The sequence below is a fragment of the Colias philodice genome, chromosome 29 (genome assembly GCF_061535455.1).
Source record: "Colias philodice isolate Cphi_HAF_F1 chromosome 29, ilColPhil1 Martin Lab GWU primary, whole genome shotgun sequence".
Classification (NCBI taxonomy): Eukaryota; Metazoa; Arthropoda; class Insecta; order Lepidoptera; family Pieridae; genus Colias; species Colias philodice.
This window is the reverse complement of record NC_143114.1, coordinates 1,048,920-1,073,593: the sequence shown is the minus strand read 5'-3', so window position 1 is coordinate 1,073,593 and position 24,674 is coordinate 1,048,920. Positions and strand designations below refer to the sequence as shown.

At 35.4% G+C, this 24,674-nt stretch overlaps 3 protein-coding genes and 2 pseudogenes across 3 annotated transcripts; 1 reads left to right on the top strand and 4 right to left on the bottom strand.

The window, feature by feature from the left end:
* Window positions 1-1,919: 1,919 nt before the first annotated feature.
* LOC149475710 (uncharacterized) lies at window positions 1,920-4,196 on the bottom strand. Its single transcript, XM_089713111.1, has 8 exons — window positions 4,069-4,196; window positions 3,134-3,320; window positions 2,986-3,051; window positions 2,775-2,907; window positions 2,582-2,677; window positions 2,425-2,505; window positions 2,214-2,285; window positions 1,920-2,104 (listed from the first exon to the last, which is right to left on the bottom strand). The coding sequence occupies exons 1-8, from the start codon at window positions 4,140-4,142 to the stop codon at window positions 1,920-1,922; spliced, it is 894 nt and encodes a 297-aa protein (XP_089569237.1). The 5' UTR covers window positions 4,143-4,196.
* A 3,527-nt stretch (window positions 4,197-7,723) lies between these two features.
* On the bottom strand, window positions 7,724-8,601 carry eIF1 (eukaryotic translation initiation factor eIF1). The gene has a single exon (XM_089712577.1). It carries the CDS (start codon window positions 8,412-8,414, stop codon window positions 8,082-8,084), a length of 333 nt encoding a protein of 110 aa, XP_089568703.1. The 5' UTR covers window positions 8,415-8,601; the 3' UTR covers window positions 7,724-8,081.
* Window positions 8,602-8,628: 27 nt separating this feature from the next.
* Window positions 8,629-9,311, bottom strand: LOC149475708 (protein D3 pseudogene; annotated as a pseudogene).
* A 7,802-nt stretch (window positions 9,312-17,113) lies between these two features.
* Window positions 17,114-18,130, top strand: LOC149475707 (uncharacterized; annotated as a pseudogene).
* Window positions 18,131-21,434: 3,304 nt separating this feature from the next.
* Window positions 21,435-23,578, bottom strand: LOC149475706 (uncharacterized). Its single transcript, XM_089712705.1, has 2 exons — window positions 23,407-23,578; window positions 21,435-22,381 (listed from the first exon to the last, which is right to left on the bottom strand). Exons 1-2 carry the CDS (start codon window positions 23,408-23,410, stop codon window positions 21,981-21,983), a joined length of 405 nt encoding a protein of 134 aa, XP_089568831.1. The 5' UTR covers window positions 23,411-23,578; the 3' UTR covers window positions 21,435-21,980.
* Window positions 23,579-24,674: the final 1,096 nt, after the last annotated feature.

The following is a 24,674-nucleotide window of genomic DNA, read 5'->3' as shown; positions in this document are numbered from 1 at the left end:
TGTTTGAACTTCAATTATATCATAATATCCTGGAATTACGATAGATCTCTTTATTATAAATAATTAGAGTTAGTTGATACTAAAACCCAAACAGTTTCAATTAAATATGAGAGAAACCATATATACTTAATATTATATACTTATCTGCTAAGTTATGTACACAGTGTTATGTACGTTATTAGTTTTGTATCATGGACCAATCTTGAGTATATTGGTCCATGGTATTATTAATTTTATAAAAAATCTGTAATTCGGATAATTTTTTACCTAGTTATCTACCTAGGTAAATATTTTACAAGATAATTATGTAGGTATGTATTTTATTTTAGAATTCGGTTGGACTGGAAATTTAAGAGTGGAGACTCAGTTGTAAGAATCTCGCGGCCGAATACTGAAACGCCACTCAAATATTTAAGGGCTGCTTAAACGTTTGAGCAGCTCTTGAACTTTGTTTTCGTATTCTCAAAAGTCAATTTTAAGTATCTCTCAAATTTAAGTGCACATTAAATTAAGTTGTGCTCAAAGTCCACTTAGTTTAAAAGTCGTATACAGGAACGCTACTCAAGACTATTTAACTGTCAAATGAACTGTCAAACTGATTTGAGCAGCCCTTAGATTTGAGAACGGTCGCAAGGTCCCTCAAATCAAAACAAATCTATTAAAACTTGGATTCCTCGTGTAGAAAAGTGATAAAATGTCTTTATCATCATTATCTTCGCTTTCGGATCACGAAAGACCAAGCGTAAGCCGTCGAAATGAAGAAAAGTTAAACGCTTTTGAAAAGTACCACGACATGGAGTTTGTTTCACGGTTTCGCCTCTCGAAAGAAACAGTTTTATATTTGGAGTCTGTTTTCGGTAGTACCATCAAGCCGTTAACAAAAAGAAACCGAGCCATACAGCCAGTGGACCAAATTCTCATAGCTCTCCGTTATTATGCAACAGGCAGCTATCAACGCGTAATAGGCGATATTTTTGAGGTTGAACAACCAACGGTCCATAGAATAGTGCATAGAGTGACGGCCAAAATAGCCAGCTTGAGGTCAAGATTTATAAATATGCCAACACATGAAGAATTTCCAGTTGTGGCCAATGAGTTCTTTGCAATAGCAGGATTTCCGCGAGTTGTGGGAGCTGTTGACTGCACTCATATCAAAATTAATTCTCCAGGTATGTGCTTGCCAACTTCACTGTTAATCATATCCCCAAATTTTATGTTTGATTAATAATGCTAATATTACACAGCAGATAAGTCTGTGTAACATTACCATTAACAGTACTATACATAGTAAAAGTTAGCTTTATTGTCACATACTACAACTATAATTTATTTTCAGGAGGGGCCCAATCTGAAATTTATCGGAACAGAAAAGGCTATTTTTCATTAAATGTGCAAATGGTGTGCGATGCAAGACTGCGCATTAGGAATATTATTGCTAGATGGCCAGGTTCTGTGCATGACAGTACCATATTTAACGATTCACCACTGTGTGCCCAATTAGAGCGTGGGGACTTTGGGACAGGTATTATTCTTGGGGACAGTGGTTATCCATGTCGTCCTTATTTACTTACCCCATTAATAAATACAAGGACAGCTGCTGAAGAAGCTTATAATCGGTCCCAAATAAGCACCAGAAATCCTGTGGAGAGGCTCTTCGGTGTTCTCAAAAGAAGATTTCCTTGCCTTCAAAAAGGCATGGGTCTAAAAATAAAAAATATCCCACCGGTCATTGTAGCATGTGCAGTGCTTCATAATATTGCCTTATCACGATCGGATGAACTTTGGGACGAGGATATTTCCTTACCCTATGTTGAGGAGGAATATATGGTACAACAACCTATAGGGCTTGAGACCAATCAAAACTTCATAGTAAGGACCAATTTAATAAATACACATTTTTCCACTTAATTATAGGTTTATTAAGATTTAGATTTTAGTTTCTGTAGTCTCAATTTCCAAAACTCCATTTTTATTTTGTACAGATTCATTTTCATTTTGCTCTTGTTCATGAGGTGTTTGGTTTCTAATTTGGCATTTCTAAGTTTTGTCCGAAAATATTGCTGTTTCACTGTAGTATGTGTAGGTTTCAATATCTTCAATTGTCCTGAAAAATGTAATTAATGCAAAATTATTGAAAATCTTATACCACTAATACTAATATATACAAAGAATAGAAATAATAATATACAAAGAACAATTAATTAGATAATTACCAGCTGAGGATGATGTTTGGATTTTTGGGCTTTTTTCTTGGGGTATGATAATTGTTGCAGCTTGTTGGTCATCTATCAAAATAATTACAAGTTAATGAACTGCCTTCACATAGCTAAAATTATACTTAGTTTCAATATTATATCAAATTTAACATTTAAATTATACAACATATACATATATACATTTAAATAATAACAAAAAAAATATTACCAGCTGTATTTATTGATGTAACTGTACAAGGTTTGTTATTTTCTGCTGTATTCTTGTTTGCCATGGTTATGTATTGGTCATCTAAAATAAAATATGTACTTATAGTACTTATACAATTCATAAAAAAAATTAATAGAAACATTACAACTACATTTACCCAAGATGTGGATTATTTCTACTTCAGAAGAGGATTTAATTCCGCTATCAGTTTTTTTTGTATAACTTTCTATTGTTACTTCTGGTTCTGTATCTCCTATAAATTAAAAAGGAACATAATTATTATTTTGCAGAAACAAAATTTATTTCAATAATGCCAATTCCTTTGATTTTAAAGCAGATATTCCACAAACCAAAATATGCTGCAGCATCATCATAGGGATTAGGTAATGGTTGAATTTGAGGAGCAACCATGGCTAGAATTTGTGCATCTTGTTCTGTCAATACACTTTTGTATGCTCCACCACCAGTACGATAAATTTCTTTCTATAAAAATAAAGATAATATTATGAGGAAATATTTAGTAAGGTTCTACTTCTTTACAAATATTTAATTTAAACAAACCTTATCTAATGATGCCTTTGTTTTCACATCTCTCATGCTGTCAGTGTTCTCATAGTACTGAAGCCGCTTAAAAAATATAATAAATAAAATAAATTAATATTTAGGTATGTTATATGATAAAATAGATACCTTATAAAATCAAGCCTACATTTGCTTTAGCTATATTCTTTTTAGACCTCTGTTTGAGGTTCTCATAGAGGTGACGGAGCTGTTGCCAGGTTCTGGAGCCGCTCACAGCAACAGTATTATACTGCTGGCATACTGTTTCCCAAGCCTCTCGCTTCTTCAGTATCATGTGAGCGTTGGTCTCTTTGTTCTCAATAATATTTTGATATCTGAAAGAAAATTGATATAATTATTAACATGGAGAGTGAAAAATTAAACTTGGTATCTGTAATTTATTTTTTTGTATTTTTGACATTATTTATATATTGTGTTTGTCTGATGTTGTTTGTGTATTATTTTGTATTTAATTAAATGTTTAATTTCTATGTTTTATTTCATTTTAATTTTAATTCTGCTATAATGTACCTATGGACTATGTTTTAAATAAATGAATTGATTGATTGATTGATTGTAAATTATTGAGTATGTGTGAATACTCATTGTATTGGTCCTTGTAAAAAAAAACTGTGCCCGGTTTTTTTCTAGCATAAAAACAAGCAAAATATCATGTTTGTTGTATAGGAGCCCCTTTAAATAATTATTTTATTCTGTTGTTATAGCGGCAACAGAAATAAATACATAATCTCTGAAAATTTAAACTATCTAGCTATTACGGTTCATGAGATACAGCCTGGTGACAGACAAACAAACGGACGGACAGACAGCGAAGTCTCATGAATAGGGTTCCGTTTACCTTTTAGTCACAGTACCCTAAAAAGTACTTGTAATAAACTACATATTTATAAGTTGAGATTTTCAGATGATAAGTGGTCACAAGGGTTACACATTCATTATCACTAGTTACAGACAACAGTTGCCCTGGCTCTGTATGTTATAGGGGTGCATATATGAGCAAAGTATTTCATGCTACGTAAATAATAATATAGTATTTTATTGTTCATGTGGGTAAGTACTTACTTTTTTATCACTTCCAAGAGCATATCTTTCTCAGCAGGTGTATAATTAGATCCACGTTTCTTCTTATCCTCCATCGTGAATCAGTTATTAGGATTTTAATAATAAAATAATGATCAACTGAAATTCACTCCACTAATGAAATGTTTAAATTATCGCGCGTAACAATGTCATTACACTTGACGATGAAATGACACTTGACGTTCCAATCTACGTCAAACGTATCCAGAAAATTCTTTTTTTATGACGTCTTAAATAAATATTTAACTTATTTTTACGTAAAAAACATATAATTTCAATAGTAATTCAAACCATAATTACATTATGCTGATACATTTCAAATAATTTATAGATATAGAAAATATTCATTCAAACAAGACTGCGTAAAACGAATACAAGACGTGACCTAAATTATTTTGTAATAGAGAACATGCTGATTACAATTTTTCTAACAGGATGTTGCCATTATGTAAACATTTGAGGACTGCTTGCCTAATCACGGTTTCAAATTGCTTGAGTGGCGTTTGTGTATAGCAGTTAAATTTACGGGATGCTTAACTTTAAGTTGCAATTAGATGAGTTTGAGATTTGAGTGGCGTTTCAGTATTCGGCCGTCGGACTTAAAACGATGTTAGGTATGAGATTCGAAATAAGACGTATTTACATATGTATAGGTAGGTAGGTATATTATTGTTTAGAACCTATAATACCTAACTACCTATATATTAACTACATTTAAGTATTTTTCTCAGCTTATCTCCATTTCACTGCTCCTACCGGTCAATATAACATCGTGAAAAAACTCGCATGGTTATGAACCAAAAGTTCAATGACATGCCAACCAAGTACCAATCCGAACTTGGCCAGCGCGGTGGATTATAGCCACATAGCCAATGGTGAACCCTATGACTGAACCCTCATAGGCATGTGTGGGCATGTGTCCTTGCAGACTGCAGGGGAATCCATATTAAAATACCTACCTAGGTAGGCCGTATGCTAAAGATTGTAGATTAGGGTTTATACGTAGTAACTAATACTTAATCTGTGATTAGGGTATGGTTGACTAGCGGAGGTTTCTTGTCTTCGAATGATAATGTCTGCGTCAGGATGGCTGGACAAGATATTTTGATGGTTTGAGCAATACCCAGCTCTATCGAGTGAGATTCAAGAGGCTTGAAGGACATGGCATTATTGTTTTTCATAAAATTATCTTTATTCAAACAAATTTCAAAGGAACAAGTAGGGTCATTGCGCCTGTTCGCGTCCACATGCCTATTCGCGTCCATTTTGCGGATATCTTTTAGAAAATTCACGAAAATAAGTATACTTTGAGTAAAATTGTAATAAGAAAAATTTCCGATAATACCTCAATGTATAAGAGACACGCACACATATTCAAAATATGCCTGCGCACCGCCTATCCTATTAAAAAAAATATTTAATTTTGGCTATTAAACGAGAGAGCTAAAACGCGCGGGATTTTAAGAAAAAAATAGTGCGTAGCGTCGCGTTTGACGGTAAGTATCTTATTGTTAAATGTGAATTTTTGAATATGTAACTGTTTCTTTACTTTGCTAACAAAACATGGAATAGTATGGATTATAAATCAGCTTATTTCTTTTACAATTAATAGCTAAAATAAGTTGGACGCGAATTACTACACCGAATTTGTACAACTTCCATTTTGCGTCCACGGTGGGCGCAAACTATACCTATAGTGCATAACAATAGAACATATTGCGTCCACATTGTTTTTCATTACTTAGCAATGAATTGTTTGTTAAAATATGTAATTTAAAATAGATTGTAAATTTTTTACTAAGACTACAAGTTGATAATTTAAATTTTCATTTATATTAGCAAATTTTTATGCTATTTTTTCATTTTAAAATGGGTATTCTAAGAATGAGACTAGTATCTTTGAGAATGAGAGTCTGTGGTTAAGAAAATAATATGAACAAAAAATAAATTTAATTCATTAGAAAATCTCTCAAAAGGAAAAACCGGAATCCTTGAAGGATTACTTTGATATCCGTCCGTCTGTATGTCCGTCTGCCGGTCTGTCTTTCTGTCAAGACCCTTTTTTTCAGTAACGCGTGGAGTTATAAAGCTGAAATTTATATTGAATACTCAAGTCTACAGTCCCTTGAAGCAGTGAAAAAATTCAAACTTATAAGCCAAAGCAATCAAAAGATACAGCCGTTTATGCTGCAAATTATCCCAAATTTCGACATTCGCAAGGGAATCAAAACCTACAGGGTACTTTACGTGAACACAGACACTTGTAGTTTGGTACGCAGCAACGTCTTATAGCACAAATAAGGGAAACATTGAAAAAATAATCATTTACAGCTAAAACATATGAAAAAAAACAGGTTAATACGGAACCCTCGGTGTGCGAGTCCCACGCGAATTTGGCCGGTTTTTATTAAATAACTATATTCGTAAATAAATAATTTATTAAAATCTAATTTTTATTTGCATTTATCTGATAAAATATCACCCAATACACTCTTAATTCCTTTTCTAAGCTGGTGGACGCGAACTGGTCCACGGGTGGACGCAAACTGGAATTTTTGGACGCGAACTGGGTAAAACGCCTAATTCTGCTATTTGTCTAGATAAATAAAAACCACATGATATTTCCAACACAATTGAAAGTAAATCTTAAAATAGACTATGTATTGAACACGTTACATAAATTTTGCGTTGAAATTTGTTCTGGAACATTTTTATTTTCTCCTTCAAACTTTCCAACTGCACTAAGTAGACGCGAACAGGCGCAATGACCCTAGACTGATTTCAAATGGACCATTTGAGAGTTGATTGACGTAGGTATCTAAATATGCATAGATCGCCTGATAGGTAATTTTGTACATTTCAATGTACAAACGAATTTAGCATTGTTACGTTAATATTAAACAAACAAATGAAATCATACACGATAATAATTGCGAAATAAATTGTTTATATTACCTACTAGCGGTCCGCCCCGGCTTCGCCCGTGGTATATGTTTACGTTTTCTCTACATAAAAACCATCCTCGTACTTCAAGGAATACCTATAATAAAAAAAGAATTATCGAAATCGGTTCAGCCGTTCTCGAGTTATGCGCTTACCAACACATTTTGCGATTCATTTTTATATGTATATAAGAAAGAAGATTGTTACATTAATATTAAACAAACAAATGAAATCATACACGATAATTATTGCGAAATAAATTGTTTATATTAACTATTAATACCTATAGCAACCTATTGAAAATATTGACGAGTGGATGACCTCAACATTGTCTTGCTAAGCGAGATATAATGAGGACATGACTCACAGCTTCCTTGTAAGATACTTTGCAATACGTCACATAAACGCAATTACTTATGTACCTACCTACCTATTTTCTCGAATCAGTATCTGTTTCTATTTATACAATAATAAAAAATATGATCGTTCGTGTGAACGTTAGTGTTAAGGTCACTTATCTTAATAAAATTTTTGAATGTTTTAAATGGTATAAACTTATTTTATTGTAGAATGTGGGGTTAAATGCATTCGATGACGTATTTGTAGAGGGATCCTACCTGTTGGCGAAACCTACTTTCACTGATCATGATACCGTTATAGGACATTACCTGAGGCGTTAAATGAAAGATGCGAATACAAAAACATGTTTAATTATTGAGACACATCATATACTTATTACAGCAATTTATTAATAATGTCGCACAAAAACAAACTGATTTATTAACTATTTCGTTCGGCGTTAATTGCAACTAAAGCTGTCCGAGTAAGAGACGGCGTCGATTAGTCAAAATACATTTATTTTTATAAATTACAATATTTCTGGGAGACAGCAAGGCACAGGGCGCGGGAGGCCACGAGGGCCGTTCGTTTTCTCTCTGTATATATCGGTGCTTTCTAAATACATAATTATTCGATTATAGGGTTACGCGCACGATCTCATAATATTAGAAAACTATGATGATGTCACGGTGTTGGACATGTTATGTAGAGGCTTAGAAGCCGTGAACTTTGAGTTGTTCGGGCTTAACAAGCCCCGACTTGGTGAGCCACTGGCAAATATTCTCGCGCTGGTCGCCCTGCAGCTGCAGCACCTCGCCGTACTCGGGGTGCTCCACGACTGTACCGTTGCACGCGAACTCCTTCTTGCATGCCCGCACAATCTTCTTCAGGTCATAGTCCGACGAGAGGCCTTGTACCGTTGTTAGCGTTTTGCGTCCGTTCCGCTGTTGGATCCGGACGTGGACTAATCCATCTTGAACATCGTCTTCCGAGCTTTTGATAGCATCGGCGAATGGGTCGAATGTGTTGAGATTCTGGATGGACATACGATATAACGTCTCTACTCTTTGTTTCAATAAAACACTGCGATACAACGCACTAATGAGTTTAACTGTCACTGATAACGCTCGGTGCTAGTGGCACAGACAGCGCAACGACCAATTTACGCAAACTCCAAAATGTAATGGCGGATGATATGGCGAGTTGACCAAAAAAATGAGTATGTCACGCGGAGGCGGAAATCGTTATCGATCGCGACCATAGACAACTGCCACTATTTTTTTAAAAAGCTGCTTCCACACAATTTTGATTAGTCGGTTTTTATTAAATAAAAATTATCCCTTGAGTTTCGCATATAGTTTCGGGACATAATCATCATATTTAGCCACATAAAAATTTCCAGCAACTGGTGTCCCCAATTTGAATTGTTGAGCAAATTTTGAAATAGAGAATTTACCTCTCTTGTCTCCCGAATTATTAGGCAGTTTGGGAACTTTAGAAAAGTCGCATTTTTCTTGTTGTCTGAATACTAAAAAAACATATCGATGTAGACCTGTTCCTTTTGGTGGACCCGAACCAATATAATCTGATAAAACTTCACCCTTGTTTATGTCACCTCCATAAATATTTCCTACTAACCAATGATGCCATTCTCTGAATTTGGGATTCTCTCGACTTGGTGCATCAGGGTCAACCATGGCTAAGGTATAATATTCAGTGTCTTTACTAGCCCATTTTACATTTGGTCTGTCTTTAACTTGCGTCGGCGTTAGTTCTTTTCCTAAGTCAACGGTTACTCCGCTAGGATATTGTATATTTAAAATTTCTGATGGCGCTATAGTTGTCACGTCAGGAATAATACAGTGTTGTTTAAATAATGTTTGCACCTCAGACATTATTGTTTTCTTATAGTCCTTTCTGCAGTTTTATCACTTTATTTAATTAATATTGTCAAAAATATAAGAGTTATCTGGTTACCATGGAAGCGTACGTAAGAGAATAGGAAAATGTTAGTTAAATGTTTTATATAGTCTGTGGTTGTTTTTAAATATTTACCTTGACCTTGACCGTGACATATAATATGCTTGCAACGTGCTTGCAACTATTTTTAAAACGTAGAATATTTTTTATAGTTTTTGAGAATAAAATGCTTCCCTTTTTCAAAGCTTTTTCAATACTTTGTCTATGGCAAACCGATTATTGATATAACCATCATATAAAGCGTCTTATTCACGGTCAATCCCCGACGTACGTCGGCTCAAGGCCGCGGTGCTGGATGTATCCTACTGACGATCGTGCGCGCATCAAGCATGGCTAGGGTTGCCAACTTTTATTTGAAGAAATAGAGTATATCTGATTTTAAAGGAGGTAAATAAAGAGTAAATAAATATTTTTAAAAATGTATTTTTTTGTACTTTTTGCAGTAACTAAGTATTTTTCATTATTTTTAAATGAATTATATGAATCCAAACATTCCAAATCTAAATTTATATATTTCAAGAGCTCATTTTTAATTAATTTTTAATGAAGCTCGGTTTCTCTCTTCCCACCACTTCACATTCATGACCGAAAAGACTCTTTCAGTAAATGCTAAAGTGGCGGGAACAGAGAGTATATAGCTAATCATTTTTTTTAAACAAACAAATTCGTCAAGATATTTTTTTTAAATAAATTGCCATTTTTCTGCAGTGGACTTTTGTATAAAATTTGTGTTATTCAACAATTCGCCTTGGAGTTCTTTTAAAATAATAACTTCTGAATATAAACTGTCCATGTGTACAAGGTTGATCCAAAAGTAATGATAATTGGGATTTCCTGTGTACATAAAAATCAAAAATAACCGTTTCTTGCTTGCTCATGTACTCACTAAGTTATCACAAAAAAATCATATCAATAGGCCACGTTTCCAAGTATTTACATTAATTTCTGTTGGCAACACTAATCTGCTGTACGTCCGCGCTATTCACTGTCCATCTGCACGACGTTCGCGGTGGTGGGGGTGCTTGCTGGATGAAAAGTTGGTCGTGCACGTAGACAGAGAAACCAATAGACAAATTGATATCTTATGTCGCATTCACACAAGAAAAAGAGAAACTTATGCCGGTGTTGTGTAAAGAAATGAGAGAGAACGATAAAATTTTTTGTTTCACCCAGCGTGCCACTTTTTTCAAGAAAAGCAACCTACTTTGCTAAACAAAGTTTGACAGCTAACTATCGTCTTCCCTAAAATATAGTTTTTACATGTTATAAGTTAGAAGTAATTCATTGTGTTTGGTTTTGCATAATTTAAACTTACCGTTAATACCTTATAAAATAATACCATGGTGCGGTGTAGTGTTAAAGGGTGTAAAAGTGATAGTGGAACGAAAATGCCTGGATTGTCTTTTCACTCGTAAGTATACAACTCTTTATCAGTTAATAGGCCTTCATGATATTTTAGCGTGTTAATATATTGTGTATCACGTGCTGTTGACTTGAATACATTGTTTAAAAACCACAAAAATAATAATTATAAATTTTAACCTAAAAAATTTTGTGTTGCCAACTTTTCTACAAATTGTTACCCACTATTATGGGAAATCTTAATATATATAAATCTCGTGTCACAATGTTTGTCCTCAATGGACTCCTAAACCACTTAACCGATTATAATAAAATTCGCACACCATGTGCAGTTCGATCCAACTTGAGAGATAGGATAGTTAAAAACATGTAGGTACCACGGGCGAAGCCGGGGCGGACCGCTAGTAATAATATATATTCTGCAGTGTGTATTTAATTAAATATCTGAAATATTCAATGGCTTTTTCCCGTACTACGCCTCCTCATTGAATTATACAGTATACCTACTATTTTCTGTAAATTGACACTTTTAAAAATTCGTTATATCTTTTGAATGGAATATCGCGGACTTTCTTGTAGATATTGATCCATTCTATAATACCGTAGAACATTTTTTTGTTCTATCTTCAATAGATTCCGCAGCGCACGCGATGACAGAATTTTTATTAAGGATACATTATTGCATTTTTGGTAAGGATCTCTAATTTTTTTGAAAATGCAATATAGCCTATGTTGCTCAGTGAAGATGCAGCTTTCTAATGGTGAAAGAATTTTTGAAATCGGTCCAGTAGTTAATGCGTGAAAACCATACATGCATACATAATTACAAACCTTTCCTCTTTATAATATTAAGTATAGACATGTAAGTATGTATCTACATAATATCATTATGTGGATATCTCATTATCATCCACTTATATGAATAATGATATTGAGAGATTTGTATCTTACAAATTGTGGGGTAAATGTTCCCTCACATGGTAACCCTAAATATTGTGACGTAATCTTTTCTATCCCTTTCTGCGACACGCATTGCCGCTGTCTATTGGATTCTCTGTCTACGGTCGTGCACATCCAGCAAGTTAATAATAATAATTATTGACGTACGTCAACGCTATTCACTGTCGTTTTGCGTCGTGCATCGTGTATGACCTTGGCGGGACGTACGTCAAGATGGACCGTAAATAAGACGCTTTACATTTTCTAACACTTTATGGGCTATGTGGCCTGAATTAAATGAATTTTATTTATTTATATAACTTTTTGGTATACAGATAAAAAATAATCGATCTTTCCCAACTTTGACATATCTACTTAAAAAAATTTATGACATTGACAGAAAATGAAATTATGACAAAAACGCGGGAAACTACAAACTTACAATGTGCGGGATTGTTTTTAAAACTTATCTAATATTTTATTTTATATTCTTACCAGTAGAAATTAGAAAAGTACTAACGCACCGCTACGAGTAGACCCCGTCCTAAATCTTATCTAGTTCTAGGAGTGCTAGAAGGTATAATATTATGTGTTCTGTGGCCCTATCAAACAAGTCACAAGTGTCTATTCACTATTGCATAGTGTTTTCTTTCGCGGGACAAATCTGTAATAGATATTATTGCAATAAGTATTATTAGAAGTATGCGTTTAGCACAGAGCAAGTAATTGCGTTTAGTGGTACTAATAAAGATTACAATTATATTGAAAGTTCTATCAAATTCTATATTTCATAATGTGTGAACAATAACTCTGAAATTCTCTTGAGCATTAATTTGTTACTTTCATCTATACAAAAAATAATATTTACCTGACTGCAGATTGAATAATACTGTCAAGACATACAGCGCCAAATCCAAAAAGTTTAATGTAGAAGCAAGTTATACATGATTGTATAAGAAACAATATATTATGTAATAGAGAAAAGGTATAATTTATAAATTCTATAAACAAAGATCTAGAGTTAGAAGAAATGAAATGAAATGAAATGAGAAGATATTTAGAAATTCAAGATTTTAACGGATTTTAAACGCGATATATTCATTATATTATTTTTTCTAAATTTCTAAATGTAAAATACTCGCGTCATAAGTTTTACTTCATATTGTTATCTTAATCTTATAATCAGCCAGTTTTCTGAGACTTGCACGTCGGCTTCTCAACCTACGTAGAGTGCAACTACGCGTAATAACAGGGACCCTCACAGGGCACGGCCCCTTTAACAAACATCTCTTCAATTTAGGGATCACAGACAGTCCGCTATGCAGAGCATGCATGGCGACCGAGGAAACGGCAGCCCACGTCCTGGGGTCTCCTGGGTCCCTCCCCGAAGCCTTTGGCAGCCCTCACAAGCTGCTTGGCTTCATGGAGGAGCTCGGGTGGTTTCAGTTTTAGCTGGTTTCCCCCACCTCCCTCTCTCACGCAAAATAGGCGCATAGACGTCGAGTTGCGGAGAAATGCCCGTATTATTATTATTATCAGCCAGTTTGGAATTTTAACTGGTAAGTATTTCAAAGGATTATACTATAATTATAATTAGCACATTATGCTCAATTGGGCCTCTGTTACAGATATGTATGGTCCATACTGGACGAGAATAGCGAGAAATAGAATGTTGTGGAGAATTCTTGGGGGAGGCCTATGCCAAAGAGCAAGACAATCATAAAACCGGTGTCTAATACAAACAATAATATTTTAATTATGTTGCTTTCATAAACTTACATGTTTAATAATACTTAAGTAGTTTTTAACAAGAAATGTAACATTTAGATTATTATTATTTTATTAATAAGGCTTTAGTTATTTATTTATTTATTTACAGACATGTAAACGAAAATCAACAGCACAACCATGTTCAAACAATTTTATATAAAAACAATATTCTCAAACTCAAATATTTATTTATTCAATTTTTTTTTTTTTTTTTTTTTTTTTTTTTTTTCTTTTGTTTCATCTGCAATCAGCGGTTTTCGCTATAAGCGGATGTGTTGTCAGGCAAAGTTTGGCATGTAGAGCGAGCCCTCCAGTGAGGACAACTGCTCTTCAAGAAAAAAAGCTAGATTACATCTTTTCTTTTAAGACGTTTGTGGTAGGACCTTTTTATCAGTTGGCTAGCCAATTTGTTGGGATGTTTCTCCAGTCTAGCAACATAAGATTTTGTATGCGTGTTAATTTCATCTTTTATGGAGCATATGTTAGTGTGGCTTTGAATTTCAGCATTAGTAGTAAACCAGGGGGCATTGCTGAGAGTTCGCAGTATAGTATTTTGCTGTCGTTGCAGTAGCGAGATCGATGAATTACTGGCACTACCCCATAGTTGAATGCCGTATGTCCATATAGGTTTAATTACACTTTTGTATATCAGTAGTTTGTTGTCCAGTGACAGGCGACTTTTCCGGCCCAGTATCCAGTACAAGCTGCGGTAGCGAATGTTTATTTCTTCTCTTTTTGCTTTGATGTGGTGGTTCCAGGTCAAACGTCGATCCAAGTGTAGCCCGAGGTAGCGGACTCTGTCAGTGTGTGGTAGTGTAGAATCTTTAAGCTTTACAGGCGGGCAATCTTCTTTTCGAAGCGTAAAGGTGACTTGTACCGATTTTGAGGAGCTCGCTTTAATTTTCCACCTCTCCATCCAGTCCGTGATCGCGTTGAGACCTTTTTGTAAATTTTTTGATGCAATTGCCGGATCCTTACTACTTGCTAGTATTGCTGTGTCATCAGCGAATGTTGCTGTAGTAACGTTTTCAGTAAGCGGTAAGTCAGCTGTAAAAAGTGTGTATAGTACTGGTCCAAGCACTGAACCTTGTGGCACACCTGCTCTGATGTTGTAGATGTTTGATGTCTTTCCACTTTCCAGAATTTGAAAGCGACGTTCACTAAGATAGGATTTTATAAGTGGATAAAAGCTGTGAGGTAGATTTTGCCTTAATTTGTATAGCAAACCTTCGTGCCACACTTTGTCAAAAGCTTGCTGGATATCCAAAAACACCGATGAACAGTATTCCTTTTCTTCTAGTGACTTCCGGACTCTTTCAACTACTCTATGAACCTGTTCAATAGTGGAATGTTCCTGTCTGAAGCCAAATTGATGATCTGGAATAGCATTGTTCACTGCGAGGCAGGTAAGCATTCTGGATAACAAAATCTTTTCGAATACTTTAGACAGTATCGGTAATAGGCTAATGGGTCTATATGATGATACCTCATTAGCCGGTTTGCCAGGCTTATGTATCATCTGAATGTTTGATAATTTCCAGAGATTAGGAAAATGTTGAACCCTTATAATTCCATTATAAAGGATGGTCAGGAATACTATAACCTTACGGGGCATCCGCTTTAAAATTTCCTTGGTTATAAGATCTATACCAGGCGCTTTTTTATCTTTAAGATCTTTTATCTTCCTCCATACTTCGGCGGTAGTTACTGGTTTTGGTGGGAGAGACATTTGCATATCCTCTTTAAGGGCATTAATGATTTCATCGTCGTGTCCAGTGAATGTCTCTTTGTTGGGACGGAAAACTTTTTCTAGATGTTCGGCAAAGCAGGTTGCTTTTTCCTCTGGTGTCCTCGCCCAGCCTTGCGTTCCTTTTATTGGTGGTTTAGCATTCTGTGGACGATCATAATTTTTTGTAAACTTCCAGAGCGAGTAATTCGTCGAGGCATTTGCAGTCAGCGATTGGAGTTGTGTTTCGAGAGTTTTATTTCGCCAATTATGAAGCATATCTTTCAGTTTTCTTGCCTCTCTGTTGAATTTTGTTTTATCTGTACTCAACCTGCTGTCGTGCCAGATGCGCCTTGCTCTTCTTTTATTTACTATAGCCCTTTTTATATGGTGAGGATAATTATCAGGTATTTTTAAAGTCCTACTTTCCAGAGTGTTTAGGATACAGGCTTTTTGAATAAGCGATGTTACATATTTTGTGGATTCTTCTATGTCATCGGGTGTCTTCAGGGAAACTTTTAGGTCAATATTATTATTCAGATATTCTCTAACGGAATCCCAATCTGTTGATTTATTATGAAGTGTCTTTATGTTTTCTTCTTCTATTAGTAGGGTGCTAGCTGTTAGTAGAACTGGAGTGTGATCAGAAGAACCATCGTAGCAAGATTCTATTTTAAAGTAATATGTTGACATACCCTTTGTAATGAAAAAGTCGAGTAGATCCGGGATTTTATTCTTATCTGAAGGCCAATACGTTGGCTCGCAAGTTGTAATGACACGCATGTTATTATTGTCTATACAAGTTTTTAGTTGCCTGCCCCTTGTAGTTGTTAACCGTGATCCCCAGTGAGTGTTCTTCGCATTCCAATCGCCTCCTGTAATAAAGCGACTTCCTAGACTGCTGAAGAATTCGGAGAACATTTCACAGCTAATTTTATGTCTTGGAGGGCAATAGACCGCCGAGACTTTGATATAGCCGGTCCTATCTTCTATAGCTATTGTAGTAGCTTGGATGTAGTCGGTTTTAAATTCTGGTAAGATATGATGTTTAACTGTCTTTCTCACAATAATTGCAGATCCAGCGTGGCCAGTTCCGTCTGGGTGGAGTGTTACATAGCATTGATATTTATTAAATTTTATGTTTGAAGCTGAGGTACAGTGTGCTTCAGATACCAGTAGTAAGTCTAAGTTATGTTCGTTAAGAATCAGTTCGATTTCATTTCTATTAGGCGCTAAACCATTTGTGTTCCAGGTGGCTAGCTTCAGAGCTGTCATTTTGACATTTTGTCGACTAGCTTTGTTATGAGTACCATTAGATTAGGGTCAGGGAGGAAACAGTGACTCAGGCGGCTACAGTGACTCATTACTACTTCGGCTAGAATAAGACGTACACAGTTGTTGTCTCCCTCCCTCGATTGAAGTTAAAGGTCCTCAGACTTGTACAAACCAGTCAGCCGGCGTCTCAAGAACCGAACAGTGGTGCCACCACGTGTTTTTTGTTTTAGTACTCACAAAATTATATTTCAACGTAAGTTTGATTGATTTTAATATCTAAAGTATATAATAAATGTTGTAATCATTTTTTCTGTCATATAGTTATGTTTATGCAGATTGCCTTTTTGTGTTTAATTCAGTTTATTGATTGATTTCTCGATCCATTTGAATATGAAATTATCAAAATGGCAGAGTTGTGTACAGTGACTCAATTTGAAGCGGTACACAGTGACTCGTGAGCCACTGTGTACCTACTTCAGTTTATATATTGCAGTTCTATGTCTTCCTTTTGATTTTTTTGGTAATTTGTTTAATTATTATATTTTGTTGATAGAATGCCACGGCAAAAATCTGCTGAACGAATAATTGTAAAAGCAACACAGGAAAACATTAAAGAAGGGTTGTTATTAATAAGAAATGGAGACTCGATAAGACACGCATCTAAGAAGGTCGGTGTTGCATTTGCTAAGATATTATTGGAAGACAAAAAACTGTGAAACTCGTGACGATCAACAGTTGGAGCCAAATTACGCGATTAATAAAATTTTCACAGTGGCACAAGAACAAGTTCTCAAAGAGTACTTTACTCATTGTTCTCTTTTGTTTTATGGGTTGACTGCCAAAGAAAGCCGACAAGTAGCATAGCAATGTGCTAAAATAAATAATTTGAAAATGCCTGCCTCGTGGGAAGCAAATAAAATGGCTGGCAAAGACTGGTTGATATCGTTCAGGCGTAGACATGATATTAGCTTGAAAAAACCTGAGCCATGCAGTCTTGCCAGGCTACAGCTTTTAATAGAAACAATGTCAATAAATTTTATGATAACCTGGAGAGTTTAATGAAACGTAGTCCTGCCTTTGCGGATGGCACACGAATATTTAACCTGGCTGAAACTTCTACTACCACTGTACAAAAACTTTAAAAAGTGATGGCGCCAAAAGGTAAGAAAACTATCAGGAAGGTGACAAGCAGAGAAAGAGGAACGTTAGTAACAACCTGTTGTATAGTGAGTGCTAGTGGGAATTTTTTGCCCCCCGTGATGGTATTTCCTAGCAAGGCATTCAAAGACCACATGATTAAAAACACACCACCTGGAACTCTTGGGCTGGAGTCGGTGTCGGACTGGATGGATGAATTCTTCGATTTTCCCAGAAGTCATAAAGCATTTTATCAAACACACAAACGCATCAAAGGAAAATCCATGTATTTTAATTATGGATAACCATGAATCACATTTGTGTCTGGAAGCTTTAGACTTGGCAAAAAATTCAGGGGTGAATGTATTGACTTTACATCCCCATACATCTGCTAAGCTACAGCCACTTTACGTAGGCATATACGGACCATTTAAAACTTTTTATAATGCTGCCTTTGATTCTTGGCTTCTGAAAAATCCTGGCAGGCCAGTCACTATTTATGACTTAGGTGAAATAATAGGAACTGCATTTCAGAAAGCAATGACGCCAAGAAATATAGTAAATAGACTATAGACTGATTATATTAAAATAAAAATAAATAAATATTTCAGGACAATTTTCACACACGGCACGATCTGATCCCATACTAAGCTTTCGCTTGTGTTATGGAAACCAGATGGCTGATAAACATACATATATAATTTTAGATAAATACTTATATAGATAATTAACACCCAGACACAGAGCAAACATCTATGTTCATCACACAAATATTTGCCCCGGGTGGGAATCGAACCCACGACCTCTGTCTTGAATTAATTCATATATTGAAGTTCCTACATTTGTATTAGTCATTTTATTAAAGATAATAAAGAATTTTGATTAAATATATCTTTTTTATTTTCACTGAGCCACTGTATACTATTAGAGTCACTGTGTACTACACTATTGAGTCACTGTATACATCCACCGGTACACAGTGACTCAAATCTATTTTTTTATATTTTATTTTTTAGTTTAATTAATTTAAAGTGTAATGAAAATATAATGACACAAAAGTGAAATGTAGTAACCTGACTTCAAGATCTAAAAAAATCACTTTGATTATATATTATTTACTATATTTTTGAGCGTATCGAAAAAATCCGAGTCACTGTTTCCTCCCTGACCCTACTCATTTGTTGTAAGATTTGATCGAACTTTTCGTTTTGTTTTATAACTATTTGTTCAAGTAGAGAGTTATCTGCTTGTTTTGTTTCAGTCTTCTGTTCATTATTCTTCTGTCTTAGTATATCTGAGTAGAGAGTATATTTCTTCGGATTTTTCGTTTCTCTATTAGTGTTATTATGATCTATGATTATATTATTTTCAGATGGAGTTTTAAAATCTTTTTTGTAATTCGAGTTTAGTTTGTTATTGGTTCTTCTGGCAAGGATCTCTTTGTAGATTTCACATCCTTTATAATTAGCTGGATGTGGTCCGTTGCAGAGAGCGCACGTTGCCGGCATATTTCTATCGTGTTTTTTACACTCGGATGTTTTGTGTGGTTCTCCACATTTAACACACCTGTACGGGCGCATGCAGTAATTTTTAGAGTGTCCGTATTGCTGGCATCTGTGGCACTGTACAATCGATCGTCTTTTCCTTGGGTCTTCTATAACAACGGACTGGTGATATATAAATTTTAACTCTTTAACAATTTTATTATTAGGTCCAGGAGCAATGTTTACGAAAAATGTTGAGGTTGGTTTTTTTTCAGGTCCATATTTTGCGTTAATTATCTCGCCTACAACTGTGTTTCCAGTAGATTCTATTTCCTCTTTAATTGCAATAATTGGTGTTGTGGGATGTAAATTTCTAATGACTACTCTAAAGTTTCTTTGATCTTTTCTATTAAAAGTATGACCAATTATTCCATTTTCTCTTATTAGTGTTATTATTTTTTTATAAATTTCAACATTTATGCAGTTAATTCTTAACTGATTTCTGCTAATATTTTTAAGAGAAAATTGATTTTTTTCAGCAACACTTTCAAGGAGTTCTGTTAATCGGTTAACATCATCAATTCCGTACAGTATAATAGGTGGTGGTTTGCTGGGTTTCCTGTAATTATTGTCTGAATCATTTTCTTCTGCCAAATCCAGGGGGAGAACACTGAATCGGTTATATGTCTTAATTTCTGGGGATGGTGAATTTGATAGCTTTTTTCTTTTAGGGTTACGTGCTTGAGGTATTCTTTGCCAGGGTGGTGGTAATATTGTTTCCGTGTTTTCCACTGGATAATTTTGTTCAACACTTAAATTATCATCAAGAGGCAGATTCTGATTAGTTAAGTCAATTGATTGTTTTGCAATAGGCACATTACCTACCGAATTACTGCGTGGTCTCTGAATAAAAAGGCTCGGATGAAAGGCCTGTTGCACGAATTTCTTGTTACCAGTAGCATTTGCTGTCGCAGGAACCTGGTGGCCCATTCCTGTGCAGTTATCAATCAAAGGTGCTGGCAAAATTGTGCCCCCCCCAGAATACGAGGGGCTGCCCGAGGATTGCTCGGGGAGGGATTCTCCGGAAGTACCGGTACCCTCCTGGGGTAGTTTGTTTTTTAATTTTGCCTCCATCTTCCTTCTCGCCTCTCCACTAAGTTTGCAGAATGCCTGCCGGTTAGTCCCGCCAGCCACTATCTTGTACTGGGCCCTTTTGGCGCACGTCGTCCTTATCGTCCCCAGCCAAGTACTGAGAGCACTGCTCACATACCACTCTCAGGAGTATTTATTTCAGCTCTCCAACCTAGGTTTTTATAACGGAGTTAACCTTCTCCGGCCTTGTGGTCCGCGGAGGATTCTCCTCTACCCAATGCATGAACCAATTTGTCCATCCACAGGGCGTTCCCCTATCCGCCACCTGGGGACGCGGCCTCTAGGGAATAAGGCTACCCCGAGGCATTAGTATTTATTTTATTCAATTAAGTAGACTTCTTTTAGAAGCACTTTCGAATCGTGAAGACACATTTTTAACAATTACCACCGATTCGGAAAGCAGCAACTATGGAGAAGAACCGGCAAGAAACTCCATATTCTGACCAATGTTATTGATAATTGCAACGGTCCGGACATTGTTTGTAGCAAAATAAAAAAAATGTGCGACCAGCAGGCCTTCATTGACAAAGTTTTGATTTTTGGGTACTAGTCCAATGTGGTATAATGAATTGAAATAAATAAATAAATATTTCGGGACAATTTTCACACACGGCACGATCTGATCCCATACTAAGCTTTCGCTTATGTTATGGAAACCAGATGAGTGATAAACATACATATGTAATTTTAAATAAATACTTATATAGATAATTAACACCCAGACACAGAGCAAACATCTATGTTCATCACACAAATATTTGCCCCGGGTGGGGATCGAACCCACGACCTCTGGCTTTGAAGGCAGGGCCACTACCAACCAAGCCAACCGGCCAGTCTAATTGAAAGGTCTATTTTGGAATGAAGAACCAAAAAGTTTATCAGCATGGTGATTATGGCCATTACAGGCGGCCCACATCCCACCTTTGGGACCATCCAGTGGCCTGGCAGTTACTACCACCCCAAATAAAATGCTTCTCTTGAGTCATAAAATATTTTTTATTATTTAACAACCCCAGAATTTTCCTTTCTATATATATATATATTATATTTGATGACGCGGTTGGCGCAGTGGCAAATATTTGTGTGATGAACTCAATTATTTGTTCTTGGGTCTGGGTGTTATTATCTATATATGTATTTATTAAATATTATATTTATCGTCACCTAGTACCCACAACACAAGCCTTAATTGAGCTTACTGTGGGACTAGGTCGATTTGTGTAATAATGTCCTTTAATATTTATTTATTATCAAATATATTACATACCAATGAGAAATAATGCCACGGTTGAAATGATAACTTTATTTGGGCAAACATCACCCATCATTACATAACACAAAAAATAATCATACACTATCAATCTTTTACTAAGAGAGTATCTGTTTATATGAAAATGCCTTTTTTCAGGAAATAGAAGACCAATTACAAATATTTTTTCATTATTGGATTTGTAAATGATCAAAGTGCTCACCTAACTAATATTATAAATGCTAAAGTAACTGTCTGTCTCTTCATGCCACAACCATTGAACTGATTTGATGAAATTTGGTACAGAGATAGCTTGAGGCCTGAGAAGGGATATAAGGTACCTAGGTTTTATTCCAAAAATCCCACAGGAACAGCAACTATACAGTACATACTTTGTTTTATAATGAAGGGAAAGCTGTGCACGGAAAGCTGAAGCTAAGGTACCATAAAATTAACTCTATTTGAGTCCATTAATTTTTAATATTTAATGTCTTTCAAAATTTTTTTACAGTATGTACTTTAACATTAATACAGTTTATCACACATTATCATTTCTAGTTTTCACAGTAGCTATAATAGCTTCAGCACTAATTGGTTTTTCCAATTTCTGCCATATTGTATCACTTTTCACTTGAGCTACCACTTTTTCCGCACTCCTCATCTTATTAATAAGATCCTCTATTCTTTTTTCTCTAATTACAAGCTCGTGTTTGAAATCGTCCATATCTTTGATCGTGTCATCGTATGATAAGTCGGGTATTTGAATTTTTGACTTTATCTTGCAATTAGCGATAGATTCCACTTGTAGGTTGAGCATTTTGTTTTCCATAAGTGTGGATTTGTTTTGGTAATTAACGCACATTTCTCCGAACCGTTTTCGTGTCTCTACAACCACGTTCATCAGGCGTTCGCATTTTTCTTCCAGGGACATGTTTGCGTCTAGAAATTGTAAGTATAAAAACATTTACAATGAAGTTAAGCAATACAGATTTTGATTTTGAAGTAGAAATATTATTAGTTTCGATTATCATTAATATAATATAAAATAACGAGGTTTGGTATTTCTTTAGAAATTTGCGGCACGAATTAAGGGGGGGAGGGGAGGGAAAGGGAAGGGGGAGGTAAGGGGAGACCCCCTATAAAGTGGGGGGGTGCGGAAACCCCCCCTTCTATTTATTTTTTATTTTTTTTTGAGATTATATTTATATGTAGTTAGAAATATATCGAAGATTATGGGCTTTCTTGACTGCTCCGGCGCTGCAGAACGTGGCGCATGCCCCCGTGTACCATCGGGGTGGACCGATTCGGTTCTGTGATTAACAATTTGTGTGCAATACTTATACATACAATAAAAACATTTTTTTAAATATGTAATTATTTATTCAAATCTTGTATACATGTTTGATACAATTTACAATGGCAATGAATGGATCCATTTTATTTTTTTCCACCCAGCGTCTCCACATATTCTATAATATTATCACCGAAGTTTGCTGGGTGGTTATAGTTATCTTTTTTAAAAAATCTTTTTACAACATGCTACTGGGACTCAAATGGGTCAGGGGCAACAAATGGGTTGTCTGGGTCTGAGTGATTAACTTTTATGAACATACCCATATTGCCCCAAACAATCATATGCTCGCCAATAATCCGTATTGAATTGTTGTCCCCTCAGCAACATGCTTTTGAATGAACTATGGTTTTTAATATGTACATTAAGACATTTGTTATCTCTTTCAAACACAATTCTTGTAGTTTGGTCAATGTAACTCAAACAATTTTGAACATAATCTCAAAAATTAAAAAAAAGATTTCTCTGTAATTACACGTTTCCGCACGAAAAGCCGCTAATGTATGTTTCGGGGCATCATTATCGATCGATAAAAATTAAAATCGCGCCGAAATTCGTGCCGCATGTTTCTTAAGTCAACCCCGAGGTTTTGTTATGTATATTCATTACTTACCCATGTTTTCTAAAAATTGGTACCTAACGTTTTATTCAACGAATTAAACAAGATCAAGAATTCAAGAATTGGTAATCAAATTCTTATCAACATATTATATCGCACACAAATTTACTTTTAACCAAAGAATCCAAGAGATATTTTTGTTAGATCCATCTCAAATCTCTTATCTCAATTTACTTCGATTCAAATATTATGTCAAAACATTTAAGGCCGCTGCATACGTGACGGGAAAATACCTCGGACGGGACGTGAGCGGGACGGGCACGTGATTGCCTCGTTCACAACGGGAACGTGGTGCAAACGCATACGCACCGTGACGTGATTCTGATCTAACGTGCTAGTGTTGTGAACAACGAAAGATGGATTTATAATAGTTTAATTAATAATATATTTAAGATTATTTATAATATTTAAATTTATAATAGCTGCTATAATTTTGTAATGGGATCTAGTTTTGTGTAATATAAAATTATTTATTGTAATTTACAATATATTTGCATGCTCAATTACGAGCCAGAATGTTTAAGAGTCTATGTAATATGTACCTGCCTAACATCTTTGTAATCTACATTCTGCAAATAAAATTATTTTGGCATTTTACGTAATTCAGAACACGATGAAGTGTCACAGGAATCATCATAGGTAAAAAGGACTATAGTTAGGAATACCACAATATTATATTCATTAAAATAACACTAACCGTTTTCACTGAATGATAATTCCACAGCAACTTTACGCCATAAATAATTTTTATATTTTGTGTCTAAATATTGTGGGTTCGCTATACTATACAACGCTGGATATGAGCGAACACATTCGATTAGTTTTTCGTCGTCCATTTTCGATACTTGGAAGGCGTCACTACTAATCTCTCCGGCACGAACGGAGCGACTGTGCATACGTAGCGAAATCACGGACGGGACGGGGCACGTGCGGGACGGGACGTGCTAAACATCGTCGGCGACGATATTTTTCCCGTCCACGTTCCCGTCCCGTCGATGTTCCCGTGACATATGCGTATTTGGATACATTTTGTATGCAACGATGTTTCCAAAACTTCCCGTCACGTCCCGTCCGGGTAAAATCCCGTCACGTATGCAGCGGCCTTAACTGTAAACACCATAGACAATATTTACTTTTTGGCGTCTTTTTGGGGAACTGTATATCGGAAGATGGTAAATTAGTCTACGGTCTACTTCACTACTTGATGGAAATCACAGACTAATAATAATATACTAACAATGGAAATAAAACATATAATATAA

What these genes read in the sequence shown, in the direction of transcription:
- LOC149475710 (XM_089713111.1), bottom strand. Translation starts at nt 4,142, where the DNA reads ATGGAGGATAAGAAGAAACGTGGATCTAATTATACACCTGCTGAGAAA. An exon ending in TGATGCTGCAGCATATTTTG is followed by an intron (nt 2,678 to 2,774) that starts GTTTGTGGAATA and finishes TTTAATTTATAG; the next exon opens with GAGATACAGAACCAGAAGTA. An exon ending in CCAAACATCATCCTCAGCTG is followed by an intron (nt 2,105 to 2,213) that starts GTAATTATCTAA and finishes TACATTTTTCAG; the next exon opens with GACAATTGAAGATATTGAAA.
- eIF1 (XM_089712577.1), bottom strand. Translation starts at nt 8,414, where the DNA reads ATGTCCATCCAGAATCTCAACACATTCGACCCATTCGCCGATGCTATC.